The sequence below is a fragment of the Epinephelus fuscoguttatus genome, linkage group LG7, assembly GCF_011397635.1.
Source record: "Epinephelus fuscoguttatus linkage group LG7, E.fuscoguttatus.final_Chr_v1".
Lineage (NCBI taxonomy): Eukaryota > Metazoa > Chordata > Actinopteri > Perciformes > Serranidae > Epinephelus > Epinephelus fuscoguttatus.
This window is the reverse complement of record NC_064758.1, coordinates 32304655-32321722: the sequence shown is the minus strand read 5'-3', so window position 1 is coordinate 32321722 and position 17068 is coordinate 32304655. Positions and strand designations below refer to the sequence as shown.

The 17068-nt window shown below is 41.7% G+C and overlaps 1 protein-coding gene across 1 annotated transcript; it reads right to left on the bottom strand.

Annotated features, from left to right (window-relative positions):
* Positions 1-1147: 1147 nt before the first annotated feature.
* On the bottom strand, positions 1148-16346 carry zgc:113278 (Translocating chain-associated membrane protein 1-like 1-like). The gene is made up of 11 exons (XM_049581162.1): positions 15910-16346; positions 14989-15049; positions 13758-13876; positions 11467-11583; positions 11324-11382; positions 10964-11048; positions 9537-9607; positions 6365-6469; positions 6132-6275; positions 5799-5959; positions 1148-4278 (listed from the first exon to the last, which is right to left on the bottom strand). Exons 1-11 carry the CDS (start codon positions 16027-16029, stop codon positions 4205-4207), a joined length of 1116 nt encoding a protein of 371 aa, XP_049437119.1. The 5' UTR covers positions 16030-16346; the 3' UTR covers positions 1148-4204.
* Positions 16347-17068: the final 722 nt, after the last annotated feature.

The window sequence follows — 17068 nt, the reverse complement described above, 5'->3', positions numbered from 1 at the left end:
TGTGTGTGTGTGTGATGGAGAGTGTGTGTGTGAACTCCTGTCCTTGTGCTGACCCTGCAGAGCTCCAGCCTGCCTCCCTAGTTCCCTCTGATCCATCATGCTGTCTGATTGCCCAGAGAAAACCCATTACTCTGAAACAACACATCGCATTAGCCGTGAGCTGCAGGTGTCTCTCCTCCGTATTGTGCTCGTACCTCACCATCCGTGGATTGCAGATGTCATGTTTACAGTGCCCTGCCAGTCAAATTGCACAACAGTAAAGCTCAGGCGGTCTCTTATGTGAAACACACTCCCATATCTGGATAAACACACCCATTGGTTGCTTCACATTCAAGTCTGTTTGAGAGTTTTGAGCTGCACACTGTGTGATAAGACAATGTTTCTGTCTTTCTCACTCTGACTGGTGATTTATTAATGCAGGTCTGTATGCAGCTATGCCCCTGCAGACTGCTTCTGTCCCTCAGGCAAAAAGCTCAGCGTTGCCCTCTGGTGGTAATTAGCCACAAAGTTGGATTTGTCCAATATTTCCTCATGTCTTCTGACAACACCCCCAATGGGTAGTACAGATGAAAAATGTTTAAATCCAGCAGGTTTCCAAATATATCCTTAAGTGAAATAGGTGGAAAGGTGTAATGAGCAGGAGGTGGAGGACAAAAAAACAATATCTGATGCATGACTCTGCTTTGTCAATGACATTTTAACTGCTGGTTCACCTCAGGAGTGGGTAATTATCTACAGCTCTCATAATTCACAGTGCACTTTGAAACTGCAATGTTTTCACAAGATTTTTTTTTTTTAAACAAGGAGTCTCCATGGCGACAGTCCTGCGACTCAACCTGTGGGCAGTACATTAAAAAATATGTTCAACAAGTTGCGTGTAATGAATAAAAGCTTTATTCAAACATGAAATAAAAAAATAGTGACGGAGAGAAATGATCAGAACTCACGAGAAATTTGCATAAATATATACCATCAGAGCAGTTCAGAGACAACATATTGGTAAAGGAAATATACCGCAACATCTATAAACGAGCAGCAACATAAGAACAAATCAAGAACAAATGCAGAATGAATTAATAGAATACAATAAACGTGTGTCTTTGCTGTGCAGGTCTTTTTTTATTTAAGTGTTCTTATGGTCAGATGCATTAATGATTGTTGCCACCTAGAGGTTGCTCATACAGTTAAATCATTGCAGCCTTTTTTTTTTTTAAGTTTTCAACAATTACAAAATGCACACAGTTTGAAATCGAGCAACTCTCAATTTGCAATTCACCGAGAATTGATGCAGAAAACAGCCCAAGTGAGCAGTGTTATGGTGCTCTGACATAATGCATATTATGTAAAAAGAAAAAAGTGCATTCCTGTGGGATTATACAGGCTATTGTGTCTCAAAGCGAGGGGGGCTGTGAACTGCAAGAGCGGCTCATGTTTCAGAGCCTAAAACGGCCGCTGACTGTGGCACAGGGTGACATCTGATGAGCAAGAAACGCTTACAGATGGCTTCACTCTGCAGAAATATTCGTCCTGCGATCACAAGTACTGAAAAACACCTGCAGGACTGGAACAAATAAAACACCATACTGACCATTTGCTCCTCTGATTATATATTTAAACTTGTGTGTGTGAATGAGTAGTGTCGGTATGACAGTGTACTTCACTATCATGAGACATGTAGTTGTGAAAGCTGCAGCGTACACCTGCAGCGTAGTGTTAACTGAGTACTGTTATACAATTGAGTTCACTTTGCTCTAATAAGGCCATGAAGTTAAATAAACCGTTAGACTAAATAAATGTTTACACTCATACCACAATGTATATCCACGCTAACAGTTCGGCAAGCTTCATTCTTATATAAAAAAACAATTCATATCAATATGGATGCAAAACAAATATTCACACGTGTGTACTGAACAACAGTGAATTTCAACAGTTTCCCCCTCTATAAAAATAGCTTAAAAATCTGACACATATTTTAGTACAGTGTAGGGTTAAGTCAGTTTTTTTTTCTCTTTTACATCTGAGACAGTTTAATAACAGGCTGGTACATAAGTCCTCTGCTCCTCCTTCCCTCCTATGACACTGCCATACACAGACATTGGGCTTTAAAGAACGCCAAAGTCCCAATAAGGAGCGCTAAAGGGAGCAAAAATGAATGGCATCTTCATCTCATCCCTGCTCTGGACTTAGACTCCAAACTCCATCTGTCTGCAGACAGGTAGTACAGTCTTTTTTCTGCACAGAGCGTCACATGCACAGTGCTTTAGTAGCAGAGCAGGACTCCACGTCCAGGCGAGGAACGAGTGTGGCCAACAGTACAATACGTGCACTCCATAGCAATGTCACGATCATTGAAAAGGTGAAGCAGGGAGGACGAAACATGCCACATTTGGCAAACGCAAATCACAGAATCTCTCTCACACGGGGAAAAAAAGGGGCATCTGAGGGGCGGAGACAGTGAACACATAAGCATTTAGTAACCTATAGAACACACACCAATCCACGACTCAGTGTTTCACACACACACAGAAGCGTGTTGGGGAGCTGAGACGGGGCCCAACCGAAGTGAACTAAAGGATAAGATCATGAAATCCAACAAACGGGGCAGGAGTCAATGAACAGATTGTCACATTTCATGCTCTGCACACAGGCAATAATTATTTTACGAGACAAGCAATAAACATCGTTGTCATCACCATCATCACCATCATTCACGCCCAGTTAATTCACATACACAGTAGGCAAAACAATACTGCACACGCACGAGTAAGTGCACAGGCATACAAAACACATCCCCTTACAACACACCTCCCATTGCACCATGGGATGCATCTTATAGTGTAAGTGGTGGGTAGCTTGTCCCCTGATACCCGAGAATAAAAAAAAAAAAAAGCAAACGGAGAAGGCAAACAGAACGCGAAACGAGCAGAACGAGTGATACAAACCACAGACATTATAAGGACACTTGAAGAAAGATTGTATTGTTTGGATTAACTAAACGCAGTTGCTATGTACCGCTGTGTTTGCTGGTTATAGCTCGTCAAAAGCATAGAAAATAATAACTATCTGTAGTATATGGCAAAAATAAATAACTCAAACCTCTTGCAGCAGTTGTAAAAAGGCCACTGAATGCTTGTGTGTGTGTGTGTGTGTGTGTGTGTGTGTGTGTGTTTGTGTGTGTGAGAGAGATGCAAACTCAACAGCACAGTTAGGAAACTAGCCATAACTAGCCTTAAACCATCATGCATTGACATTACCATAGAAAAGACTGAATCGCAGCCTCGAACACAGTTTCTTGCTCAAGTTTCCGATCATGCCGATATAAAGATTTAACTGTATGCATACAGTACAGCATCACAGGTTACAGTGCAGCTTCCTCTTGGTAGGTCACCAAAACCTGGACGAGCCCCAGAAACAGGGTGAAGCCGATTACCAGGCTGAGTGATAAAAGCAAACAATAATACAAAAGTGCCTCAATCCTGTTAACGTGTTGGATTTCAAAGGCAGAGGCTGTCAAATAATGGCAGTAAATGATCAAGGAGTTAAGTACAAGCTTCAGTTTTCTGGCTGCAGCTACGCCAAAGACCTAAATAGCACAAATATTCCTCTGGAGCAATTCATTTAGGATCTTTTCCTGACGACAGCAGAATATCCGAGTGCTGTCTCGCAGAGAAAAAAAGGCTTTATCTGGGGGACTTGAGCCAGTGGCCTGTTTGTAAGGTGAACTAAATAAGGCCCAAACTTAAAATGACACCCCGTAAAGTTATTCTGTACATTAACACTTTATATTAACTTGCCCTGAAGTCAAAAATTCTTCTGCTTTTGAACTCACTGTGATGTTTACTGTTTCAGATTAGTGAAGAGCGACTCAGTTTAAAAGTACCCGGTGAGTGATCGTAGTTTTACACAAAAGGACACTTTGAAATCTATCCTGTTAAAGCATCAAACTCATCCTGCCAACATCCCATCTGCCGAGAACCCAAATTAACAATAAACATGTCTAGCAGACAGTAACACTGAACTTGTTCAGAAAGGAGTTTCAACCCCCGAAGGGACAGTTGTAAGGTAAGGTTTCTTAGTGCGCTTAAAACGCTTGTTTTGGAGAGCAGTAGACAAAATTTGAAGTTGTGTAAAGACATTATGTCACACTGTCAGAACTCCCTCACTCAGTTTTTTTTCTTTTCTCCACCCAGTTCTTGCGTCTTTATGAAGCTTTGGCTTTTCTCGCCCGTGGTGATGTTTTGTCCTCGGACTTCACGACCCCGTTGACAGCACCTCCTGACGAGACAAGTGGTTAGAGACAATACTGATGAAGGTGATTTCAGGAGTGAGAAATACTGCAACAAATCTGAAATGAGACATTAACTGAAACACTACAGTAGGCGTTTTCAGACCAAACAGTTCTGGGGAATCCCTGAGAGAACTGCCCACGACTACCTTCTAGAGCTTCATCTCTGTTTTCATTCACACTAGCAATAGGAACACCAAAATGACGTACGTTCGCTGTGACAAGTCAAAATCGTGACTTCACTGTCGGTTCATTTGTTCGTGTTTTCTTACATTTCTGTCGTTACAAGCTGTTGTTTGTGTTGTCTGTTGTTTACACGGTTGACGGGTTTTTAAAATGGCAGTTGTCTGTGTTGCATTAGCTGTCTTCCAAGGATGTATAAAGAGAACTGGATACAGTGTTGGAGGTGGTACCCGTTCATTCATAGGAAAGTTGCTCAGTGGTACATGAAGCCTAAAAAGTCCAACTGCAACATATAAAATTACCTGAATGATTGGCACTGATTACATATTGTGCCACCCATGGAGCTGATTCAATCGTGTGGTTCTCGTACCAATCGTACCAAATGGGTCAAAATTCCGATAGCAAATCGAGTCATTCTGAGGGGTTGTGACTCTCAAAAAATGCATCCACTGATACATTTACACTAATACATCTCTTTTGCCAATCAAGTCTATGGGAAAAAGCCTTTTAGGGCTACAGGGCATCACGTGCTAAGTGGCTAAGGGGCATGTAGCTACTTCCATGTTTCAGATGATACGTTATGTTTGTAGTCGACCAATGAAGATGAGTTTACATATCACCTTGGGTTCGTCCTTCACCTTCTCAAAATGATCCCACACTTTGGATTTCCTACCCAACATGTTATTAACTAGCCTGTGGAATAACCGCAGGTACCAGCCCTGGAAATTAGGGGCCGTACACATGCTGCGTCTTTAACCACCTGGAAAACGTGAGGTCAGGCACTGGGCGCTACTCATGTGCCTTTATTTGCCAGCTTTCAAGAACGCTGCGGCAGGTTGCGTCTGAGCTTGTTAAGCAAATTTAACAAGCATTGTATAGCCTATTTACCTGAAATCCTGAGTGCAGAGCTGATCTTCTTCCAGGAGCTGTTTAGAGGTGTGTAAATAAGTGTGGGTTTTTTCTGTGACTAAGCAACCATTATGGTATATATAACCTTTATGGTCGACTTATGTGTGTTCTACCATAAAGGGAGTAGCCCTACTGCTGTGTTCAATCAATCAATGTACACTTACAATGTGTGGACCAATAAACATACACTTTAGTCACTCATGTTTCCTCCTGTGCTGGGAGAGCACCTACTCTGACATAGGAGCTATAAAAGTCCCCCAAAACAGCGTTCTGAGAACTATGATCGTTCCTAGTTCATGTGATGTGGACACGACAAAAAGGGAGGTTCTGAGAACTATGAAAAAGTCCCTGCAGCCCGAAAACGCCTTTTATGTCTCTTTGGTTGACTGACCAGATGCTGAGGTTGATGAACACTCACCCCTTGCAGGCTCCCTTTTGTGAGGCTTGCTCTTTGGGCTGACCGCCTTCTTCTTTGAGGCCTGGTTCTGGCTGTGCTCCCTCCACTTTTTCAACTGGAAGTTAATGAATTTCCACATCATCCAAGCCTGTGTCAGGCAAATAGCTGCCAGACAAGTCATCCTGAGGGGTTGGGAGAACACGTTTAAGGAACAATAAACATTTAAGTGATTTAACTTGTGAACAGGAAAACAAAACTTTGGCCATTTGGTTGTTTTTAGGTTTAATGCTGTCGGTAAATTAGCTCGGTTGGAGACATTAAGGGCTTTTCCTGTCAGTTGCCATCTGGACTTGCCTTATGGTGAGCACATTGAAGTTGCCTTCTGCTAGGGAAAAGCCCTGGTTTTCTGTACGGGGCAGCCCGAAGCCAAACGTCAGAACTGAGAGTGTGAGGGTGAGGAGGCGGGCGATGACAAAAAGTAGCGCCCACAGAGTAAAACTGTAAAGGAGAAACAGATTGCGTCAGGTTGTTGGGATCAGGGAGGCACAAATGCTACACGCAAACTTGTTTATGAATGAAAGCAATACCCCTTCTGCTTGTTCTCGTCGCTGAAGTAGAAGAGGCGTGAAGCGTGGAACAGAAGCTCCACCAGGTAGTGAGGGACCAGCAACACCAGGCCCAGTCGGTGGAGGCTGAACAGACGGGACACAGAGCGAGACGTCAACACAGAGTTAACTAAGGACAACTTAGCATATGAAGAAAGAGAGGAGACAACACTGAACACTATCAGATACATGTTCTCTTCTGACTGTGGACCAGGAGATAACACCTTTCAACTTAACAGCTTGTTGCTGCAGAAGTTAGACGTGTGGATGTTTTTGAGTATTATTGGAAACATGTTCAAGTTTAATGGACACTTCAGTTGGCAAGTTTGATTCAGTTCGACTTTGATTCATCAGACACAGTAACAATCAGGGCGTCAATTAAGTCATCTCAGTGCAGCACCTCAGTGGTTTATAGCATTGGCTCAGCCTCTACAGTTACCTTCGCCTCCAGCCTTGGTAATCCAAGAGCTTTTTCATCCTTAAAGAAGTATTTCACTGCTTTTCATAAAACTAGGATGTCTATGCAGCAGAAAGACTCCTTGCAAATACTTTTTAAATTGGTGTAATATGACCAGAGGAAACGGAGAAAAAGCTCTGAAGCACTTGCTTTTGCTTAAGAGATGAAAAACCTCTAACTACCAGAATGCACTGTGACGCACCGGACTGATAAACGCTCCCGCTGGTGGGTGATGTAATGGAAGCTTGGCTGTTTTGACACAAGAAACAATATGGCAGTCGGATCGTAACAAATAATCTCTGGCAGTTAAAGAGTGAGCTAAAGTATGTGTCTGAAAATATTTTAAACATAAATAGATGACGCAGTTACAGAATGTTGGTTCATATTTGATCAGTGTTGCCAAGTTTTAGCATTTGATCTCACTTTTTTCCTCTTGTTCACTAATTCCCATATTACAGCCAAACAGTGCACTAAAATATGTTTCTGACATTTTAGGGACAGAAATACACAACACAGTGACATATTTTTGGTTTGTATTTGATCAGCACTGCCTGTTTTTACAGTTTGATCTAAATTTGTTTTGAATTTGAAAGAGAGTCTTTCTCTTCTATACTCTTCGTGTCCGTGGTGGTGAGCGTAAGAAAATGTTAAAGTACAATCTGTTGTTTGAGCAACAGCCCAAGAGTCAGCTTTGTAACTTACATTTCAATAGTACTTACCATTCAAATATGTGTCGTGTTTTAAATCATTCCTATATTCACCTTGGAGTTTTAGAAGATAGCCGTTAGCTAACGTCAGTCACTCAGTGTAGCACTAACGTTAGCCTGATTTTTAGAGCTTAGCTAATGTTAGGTTGCTATAGTTTTTTGTTTTTACACCCAGTGCATGGAAATGCTGCAAAAAATATTAAATCGACTACACAGTCTTTCGAAAGCTAGCAGTAAAGCTCTGTAAGGTGACCTTCCTTCTCGTAAACTTGCAGACAGGCTAACTTTTCTATTTAAAGACTAAGGTGATTATGAAAATGATCAATAACACTACATACAAACATGAACAGTAAATACAATCAACAACACGCACAAAGCTAACTGTGAGAAGTAACATGAATTAAGGACTATAAGGAGACTACAAGACAAGGTGACCTATATAATATGAGTCATACTCTGTGATTAACTTGCATGGTAAAATATTGTTTATGATTCCCAAAAACCCCAAGACGAAACTCGAGGCAAAGCAAGGGTCTATATAGGACATGCCTTTGAACGGTGGAGACGGTTTAAAGCGGAGAAGAGTTTGAAATTGGATGTCGAAGTGGCTACTCTTCTCCTCAACAGGTAAGCTTTAACGTTAGCCAAAGTTGGCTAACTAGCATCATAGCTAGACGGGGATGGACAATTCGAATACTTTCAACTGTTATTCATTTTCGATCATACATTGTAGCCCATGAGCAGGTGGGTCATCGACCCGATTGATTTTTTTGAGAAACAAACGTTAGCAGCATGGCAAGCACCATTAGCAGTGTCCCTGCATATAGCATCAGCAGCCAGCTCCTCCTCCGCTGTATCCCAGCTGCAGCGTTAGCAGCAGAGAAGCCCAACTTGCTCAAACAGGGGGCGGACACAACTCGCGGCAGTATTTTGAATTTGAGTGCAGTAATCGTTTTGGCCACATTCTTACATACTGCGCCTTTAATAGAGCAGTCATGGCAGGCCCCACTATTACCCATATAATCATCATCATCTTTTATAGTTTCCTTGGACTGTTGAGCTGACAGGAAGTAAATGTGAAATTTGTACAACAGATATACGTCACACCACACTGCGCAAGTAACAACTACTCACACTCCATAACACAGATACTGTGCAGTAGGTTAGTGTCAGATCTGAGTTGTTTGTTGTATAATCGTGTACTGAGTTTACTTCTATGCACTTTCCTGAGATAGCTTTACCCAGTAAAGCAGGGGTGTCAAACATAAGGCCCAGGGGGCAGAACCAGCCCACCAAAGGGTCCAATCCGGCCCACTACATGACTCTGCACAAGTAAAATTGATGCACATGTGAAGGCTGAGAGGTTTTAGGGGCGATTTAAATAACAATACATACTTTCTGTGGTCACATTTAAAGATATCAAACATTGTGCAAAATATCAGCAGCTTCAGTACAAAAGAATCTGTATCTGACTTCTATCTTAAAACAATATGGGTGGAACCCTGCTGCTGAGACACTGATAAAACTTCAGATTGTAAATGGTTTGTAAGGCAGGGAATGAATAAACCTGCTTCTTCAACAGCTTCCACTTTAGTAAAAGATTATGAAAAACGTCACATGAAATGAGAGTGAGTAGTAGACTGACTGAATGTGGGAAAATTGAGACATACTGTTGAATTTGCAAATAATTTTTCTAAGGATATCGTGGATGAATGTTTTCAGAATGATTTTCTTTACACTAAAAAGGGGAAAATTTTGAAGGAGTTGTCATTTATAGGTTATTATGCAGTGATTTTACTGGTCCGGCCCACTTTTAAACAACTGAGCTGTATGTGGCTCATGAACTAAAATGAGTTTGACACTCCTGCAGTAAAGAGTTCAAACCATTTTATCAGGCACTGGTTAGCTTCGATCTCTGAGAGCGATATAACAAGAATATGCCTCTTTATCTTCAGAGGATATGCTCAGAAAAATGAATTATTTCACTCACTTTAAGACATAGGCACCAGTGATGTGGACAACGTAAAGGCAAATGTAATAGAGCTGGCGGGGGATGTCCTCCTGTGAAAATAAAACAAAGCAGGAAAGAAAGACTGTGTTAATAACAGCAGCAGCTTTAATGACCACAAACAACAGTTTGCTGGAAAGGTATCATGAAGGCTCTTTGTATTTTTAAGTCTGGACATTAAGTATTTTATGTGTCCTGTAGATTTTAGTCATTTTGTTTACTGTATAGTTTAAGATTCTTGAGGAGCAATTATTTTCCTTAAACTCAACAACCGTTAAAACGCAGCCAGCACTCATTAACCAGCTTTTAGCTTTGAAACTGTGATACATTTTCTATGCAAATTAAGTCTCGCCATCTGCTTGGCTCTAAAATAATGTATGTGCGCAAAACATATCAACAAACCAGCTACACACACATGCATTAACTCAGCAAAGCGCAAATGAAAATGCTTTTTCAATGGAGTGTAAAAAGGGGGTGATAATGTGTGGTAGCTTCTTCATGCTGATTCAACCAAGAGAAAACATGTGAGTCCTGCTTATGTGTAAGTGCAGCAACAAAGGTGTGATTGTTTAAGGTGTTTGTATGTGCTCCATACTGACAGCTGATTCCTCATGAGACACGTGAAAACGCCGGCAGGAGTTAGCAGTGGTCAGAGAGGACTTTAAGGTACAAACACTGCATTTATCATACGCAGAGGCCAAAACACAACAACCTCTTCACCACTTCATCTGTTGAGGTTACAGATGACATTTTTTTGGAGGCCAACTCTGAAGTAAGCATCCCCCTGTTTCCCTTGACAAAAAGCCAGTGGGATTTTACCAGTAGATTTTGGATTGTTGCAGAAAATAAGCTCTGTGGCAAACAAAAATTTATTTTGGACAGCAAATAATCCGAAAAAATGAACCACATTTATGATTTCTAAAGCATAAATGCAAGCGCCAGTATTAAAAGGCTAATGTTACTGACATTTAAGTCATGCAAATGTTGTGTAGTTCGTTCATAGCCTACCACAATGAGGCTGTAAAGCTGTCTTCTGTAGTCTCATTTAGTCACTTGTTAGCAACCACCTTTTTTAAGACACATAAAAGCTTCAAAATTCACAAGTGGGGTATTTCCTGATGCATTTTATGTTGTAGAACAAAATGTAAATCTCTAACAACATACCTTATTTCAGGTATCTAACCAAAAACCCACTGACTTTGAGACAAGAGAACCAGACGTGCTAACATGCTAACTCATATTTGCGTTTTAGGATTCATTCCTGCACTGCTCCACTGTACATTGTTGTAAAACCCAAATTAAAGTTTTTTTCACTTGAGCCAATGTGCCACCTCTCATCTGCAATGCAACACCACTGGTGAACATATATAAGCTGCTTTCAAGTACGACATTTAAAAAATGATCCTTACCTTCCGTACTTTTTGGAAGTACAGCTCAGGAAGTGCATGGAGCCAATAGGCAATTTGGCAAATGTAGAAGAACTTGACCTGAAAACTAGACAGAGGACAGGTTGTGCAGAGGTGAGAGCCTGGGTGATATTTCAACGTGGACAGAAGATATATAATGTTAATATACAACAGATCAGTGGTTCTCAAATGGTGTGCTGTGATGCCAATCCAGGTGTGCTGTGGGATTTTGTGATAACCACACATTATTAGCCTGATTTTGGAACTTGTAATTAAGTGTTTTGTTTCAAATTTTCTGGGATTAAAAAACCAAGGTGTAAAATATGTGCATCTGATGCACAGGAGTCTATAAACTTTACTTACACCATGTGAGTGTGTGGGTAACCCTCCCATAAGAAGGTAGGATTTGTTGCAAAGTCCTCCTGTGAGATACAGAGAGACATGGCGTAAGATAAAGCCTAATGCAGGTTAGGACAGTGTGTCTCTGTGACCCCTGACCCTCGTACCGCTGTCAGGATGCTGCAGCCCCAGATGAAGGAGAACAGGTAGAACGCCGCGAGCTGTCCCGACTCGTTGAACTTGCTGTGTTTGGTTTTCGACAGGTGCAACCTCCTGTTCATTTTCTGAAATTGAACAAAATATTACACAGAGAGAACTCAGATGTGATATTTGCAGATAAATGTTCACTACTTGATTTATGAGGTTAAAGGGACAGTTCACCTCCAAATCAAACACACATATTTTCCTTTTACGTGTAGCGCTATTTAATCAGTCTAGATTTTTTTTGGTGTGAGTTGCCAAGTTTGGGAGATATTAGCCGTAGAGATGTCTGGCTTCTCTCCAATATAAAGGAACTAGATGGCACTCAGCTTGTGGTGCTCAAAGTGACAAAAAAATACAGCTGAAAAACTCAGCAGCAATGTCTCTTTACAGAAATCATGACTCGGTTACTCAAGATAATCCGCAGACCTTGTTGTGAGCAGTTTCATGTAGGAACTATTTTCTTTTCGTTGAACTACACCTGCCAACTGTATCACCACGCAGAGGGAGGCGTGCTCTTACTAATAGATGAGACGTTTCTGCTTGTGACAGTGCGAGATGTAAACATTAAAAGTGTCCTCCTTGGCTGAGCTGTGACGTGAGCTAGATCAGTGGTGCTAGGTGAGCTAGCAGGAGATGTGTAACAGAGTTAATAAGCTGATGATCAAACTTACCATTACAAGCTGTCTTTCTCCCATTAGGGAAGATGCACTGATTTCAAATTTATTGTTAAACTGTGTCATTATTATGTTGTTTGTTGAGATGTATAAGTTACCATAGAGATACTTTTTTTGTGTATGTACTTGAACGCCACACTGATGAGCCCCTACAGACTTCACAGATGAGCCCCATCCTCTGTTACAGTCTGCTGTCTCTGGACTGTTAATGAGAGCTGGCCGTGGCTCTTGTTTTATATCCACCAGTGCCGAAATAAATGTGTGCTCAAGCCGGACAGTGACTGAGAGTGGGTCGTCGTTTTATCTACACAACGCAAGAGTACTTACAGATACAATCTTCCTTCTGTGAGGTGATACAGTTGGAGAGTGAAGTTTGGTAGAAAGAAAATAGTTTCTACATGAAACTGCTCACAACAAGGTCTGTGGATTATCTTGAGTAACCGAGTCATGATTTCTGGAATGAGACATTGCTGTTGAGTTTTTAAATTTATTGTTCTTGGAGCTTTGAGCACCACAAGCTGAGTGCCATCTAGTTTCATTATATTTGAGAGAAGGCAGACATCTGTATGGCCGATATCTCCAACACTGTGCAATACACACCAAAACAATCTGGACCGATTAACAGCACAACAGGTAATAGAAAAAATATGTGTATTTGATTGTGGGATGAACTGTCCTTTTAAGCATATAACCCTGCCTGTTACTGAGTTGTAACTGTCACGTCTTTAACATAAATTATAATCAGCATAAACAGGGCGGCTGTGCAAGTTTGTACTTTTTCCTTCTTGCACAAATGTTGCAGTTTTTAAAGGATGGTTACACATTTTTTCTAAGTCTATCTTTAGTCTGAGTGGCTCAGGGAGCAAAGCAGGTCGTTTGATAATAGCAGAGATGGTGTTTCAAACGTCCAAGTTCCCTTTGAACAAGACATTGAAGTCCAAATTCAGTACACAGAACAAGGACTGAGGAGTTAATCGCCCATCTCTTAAACTGTAAGTGCATTAGGAATGAGAAGTATGAACAGCAGGAGAATTACAGCAAGCAAACCTGTTTCAATGCTTTCAGACAGACATGATAAAGTGGGTAATATCTTTTAAGAGTGACAGATACCTTTAAAAAAATCCTGGTTGAGCGTGATCCACAAAAGCTTTTTATTTTTGGAATGAAAATATATCAAAATATTTTTTCTATTAATGATACCTCAGCGGGACATCAAAGGCAAAACATGCCAGAAGAAACATCTTTTCAGTCATTGTGATTTAGTGCACATGCAGCTGGAAGGATTGGACCCGATTATCTACAAGCAGCCATCCAAATCTTAGTCATCATGGACCAGAACAGAGCCAACACATGAGGCATTATTTGATGCTTTGGAAATCAAACACCACACAGACGCATCTGATCGCGTTCAAGCTGACACATTAAGGGTGGAGACGTTCTTCAGCACAGTTTCTGTTTGCTGCATGCCGTGTTTGTACACGTAAGTAAAGAGATGAAAATAATATACTGCTGTGTGCAAACAACTAGTAACAACGTGAGCTAATATGACAGCTGCTGAGTTTGGACATTGATGTACTCACATCGAGAATGTATTCTTGTATCAAGGCATGAAGGATGACCGCAATGAGCAGGTAGAAAAACACAGTGGCCACATCCTTAGGTCCGTACTGGTAAAGGTTCACTGGATCACTCTTCTCATCTGTAGCAGCAGAGAAACATAAATTTAAACATAAATGCCTGAACAATGGCTTACAAGGCAGAATAAGCAAACAAGCATTTATTTAGTAATTCGATGCAGGAATTGAAGTTAAGTTGAGTTATCTTTAAAGTTCAGTGTGTGGTTTAGGGGGATATATTGGCTGAAATAGAATATCATATAATAAGTATGTTTTCTTTAGTGTATAATCACCTGAAAAAAAATTGTTGTCTTTTTGTTACCTTGCGGGTAAGGAGCGGGTTATATTGCCATAGGGAGCTAAACCTCATCCAAGGAGATTGCCATGTTGCGCCACCATGTTTCTACAGTAGCCCAGAATGGACAAACCAAGCACTGGTGCACCAAAACAACCGGACCGAGACCTTCTTAAAGGTGGCCTCGGTGAGGTTACAAACTAACTCTGGTGCGGTTCGTTTGTGGGGACGTGTTCCGACCTGGGCCCGAACCAACTGCAGTCACATGACACATTGTTTGGGTTAAACATGAAAATGTTACAGTCCTGGAGGATTATTAATGTGCACCTCCTCCTGTACTGCCTTAATATGCACATTCAGCACATCCAATGCATCAGCACATTGTTTTCTAGTTGGAGCCGCGCCTTGTTTTCAAACTGTATGGTTTGACTAAAATGAACAATGACAGCAACATAGTCCACGATGAGCAGCGCTAAAATCAACCTGCATAGTTGTCCCTCCATTGTGACATTAGAAAGTGTCGCATTTATCTTACAAGTGTACTCTTCTTCAACGTTTCGTTTACTTCCTGGATTTTTCCCACATGGGAATTCTGACCAATCAAGAACAGCTTTCTGGCGCAGGGCATTTTATCTGGTCTGCTTGTAAATGGTGCCGTGAGAACTTCGACTTTGGCAATTATTTGACTTTGCAACAAAATGAGTCCCTGATTCGGACCAAAGGAGACAACTCTAGGTCTGAAAGCACCCTTAAGGATTTCTAACCATTTCTAAGCAGAAGTTTCAAGTGACTGCAATTTGCAATCCTCACCAGTAGATGCCACTATTTCCCCCTTAGTCTTGCACACTTGTTACTTTAAAGACGCTGAAAGCATTACTAAACCTATAAACTTCAGCTTACCAAGAACTTGTGTGACATTGTACTGGACTGTGATGAACATGATGGCAAACTTGGCTGTGACCTGGAACACAGAGAAAGAAGCAGGATCAATGGATTGATTCTGAGTCAGAGGAAAGAGCTGGTCACTGACAACTGGCATATTTCGTACAAAGGAAGACAAGCCTTTGAGTTAATAAACAAACACTACAATAAACGTGTATAATCCTCTTGGATTGTCCCCATGGAAGTGAACCTTACTCTCAGACATGACACCTTTTTACAACAGGTGCCAAACAGCTGTGAGAGATTCAGTCATCATTTCATGCACATGCTATTAATGAGGACTGCTGTGTCACTGCTATATCCTAATTTCAGTGAGTCCCATAACTGGGGTCTGGGGACTTCCAGGGGCTGCCTGCAGGGGCTCTCAAGGGTCTCTAGCAAAACTGAGGTATATTTTAAGTTCACTATCAGTGCTACAATGCATCTATTGTGTCCGGATGAGTGGGTATCATGGGCTTCAGCTTCCCCCTGAGTGTAGGCATTGAAGATTCAAAAAAATCTGATCAGTTATTATAATATTTTAAGTCTGATGGCTTGGTGTGGGTGGGGACAGGTCAGTAAATTGTTTTGTTCAGTCATGGCTAGTCAGCTATGAGAGGTGTAGCATGCTGCAGACATCTAGTCTGACTATCCTGCTACCAAAGGCCATATAGATGTTTTGATTCCCTATGGAGGCAGTGGATTAGCCGACTGGTAAAATGACCTGTTAGCTGTGCCAGTGGGCCTCCTCGCCATCTTCTTTGGCAATCAGTGAGACACATGAGAAGGGAAGGAGAGAGACACGCTAGCGCCCTGCCCCTGGAGTGCTGCTGTCATGTCAGCTAACGACAGCTAGCAGCAGCGGCTAACATCACTAGCTCCTGTCCAGTCACACAGTACCTCGAACATCAGGCCGAGGAGGATAATCATGGCCAAACACGACACCATGTCGGCGTGATTCTGGATCACAAACTCGTGGCTCAGCACCGGCGGGCTCTTGTTCTTCTTGCGGAACCCCATGGCTCACCGACGCGGCTCTGCCTCCTCTGGCTCCGGGGCTGCCGTGTCACTGAGTGTCTTTGGGTCGGAGCTAGCTTTCCCCCCCGCTGCACCCGCTGCACGCCTGCCGTTGGCCTGCGCGTCTCAACGGATGGATGTCGGCTGATGGCTCCGCTGCAGTCCGTACGCACCGTGAACCGCTGCCCGTGGGTTTAAAAACAGTCATGAAGATGCATCGCACCAAACCAAACACCACAGCACAACACCCACTTTTTTACTGCCTGGTAAAGTCAGATGACGGGCCCTCCCACTCCAGAACCCCATTCATGAACCGCCCAGTGTCATTGACGTAGAAGGAGAACCCAGGCCCGTGCTGCCTTCACGGACTCCACTAAAGCGCCCACGTTTCCCAAATTACTAAGTTAATTTAGAAGCTGTGGTGGAGGAAGTGTGCAGATCTTTTACTTATTAAAAATACAAATACCTCAGTGTAAAAATAGTCCTGCAGACCCGTGGTGCTTTCACGAACTCCACTTACGCACCCAAGTTTCCTAGATTACAAACAGGAGTGGATTTAGATGCTGTAGTGGAGGAAGTATTCAGATCCTTTTGGGGCAACAGGCCACTTGATAAATTTAGAATATGCTTTATCCATCGCAGATAAGGTCATTGATCCTGGGACCAGTGTATGTGACCCTCTGTAAGAATCATGCAACACTCTAGATTTCAAGATAGTGCTATATAACTTGTTGTAACATCTCCTGTCACATAAGTTACAGTATTCAGTAAGTAGATTTGGTAATACTGCCTTAACATGGCATACATTATTTCTCTTTTATTTTTCTCTCAAACCAGTTTGTTTGTAAATTTAGATTTCCTATATTTACTTGGATTAATAGTAGCAGTGAATTTAGATGCAGTGGAGGACAAAGTATTCAGATCCTTTACTAATTAAAAGTACAAATACTATAGTGTAAAAATATTTTCTGTTAATAGTCAAAGTCCTGCATTGTAAATGTTACTTTAGTACAGGTATGTAAGTACAATCAGGAAAATGTGT

What these genes read in the sequence shown, in the direction of transcription:
- zgc:113278 (XM_049581162.1), bottom strand. Translation starts at nt 16,029, where the DNA reads ATGGGGTTCCGCAAGAAGAACAAGAGCCCGCCGGTGCTGAGCCACGAG. An exon ending in TCCTCGGCCTGATGTTCGAG is followed by an intron (nt 15,050 to 15,909) that starts GTACTGTGTGAC and finishes TCTGTGTTCCAG; the next exon opens with GTCACAGCCAAGTTTGCCAT. An exon ending in CAATGTCACACAAGTTCTTG is followed by an intron (nt 13,877 to 14,988) that starts GTAAGCTGAAGT and finishes CTGCTGCTACAG; the next exon opens with ATGAGAAGAGTGATCCAGTG.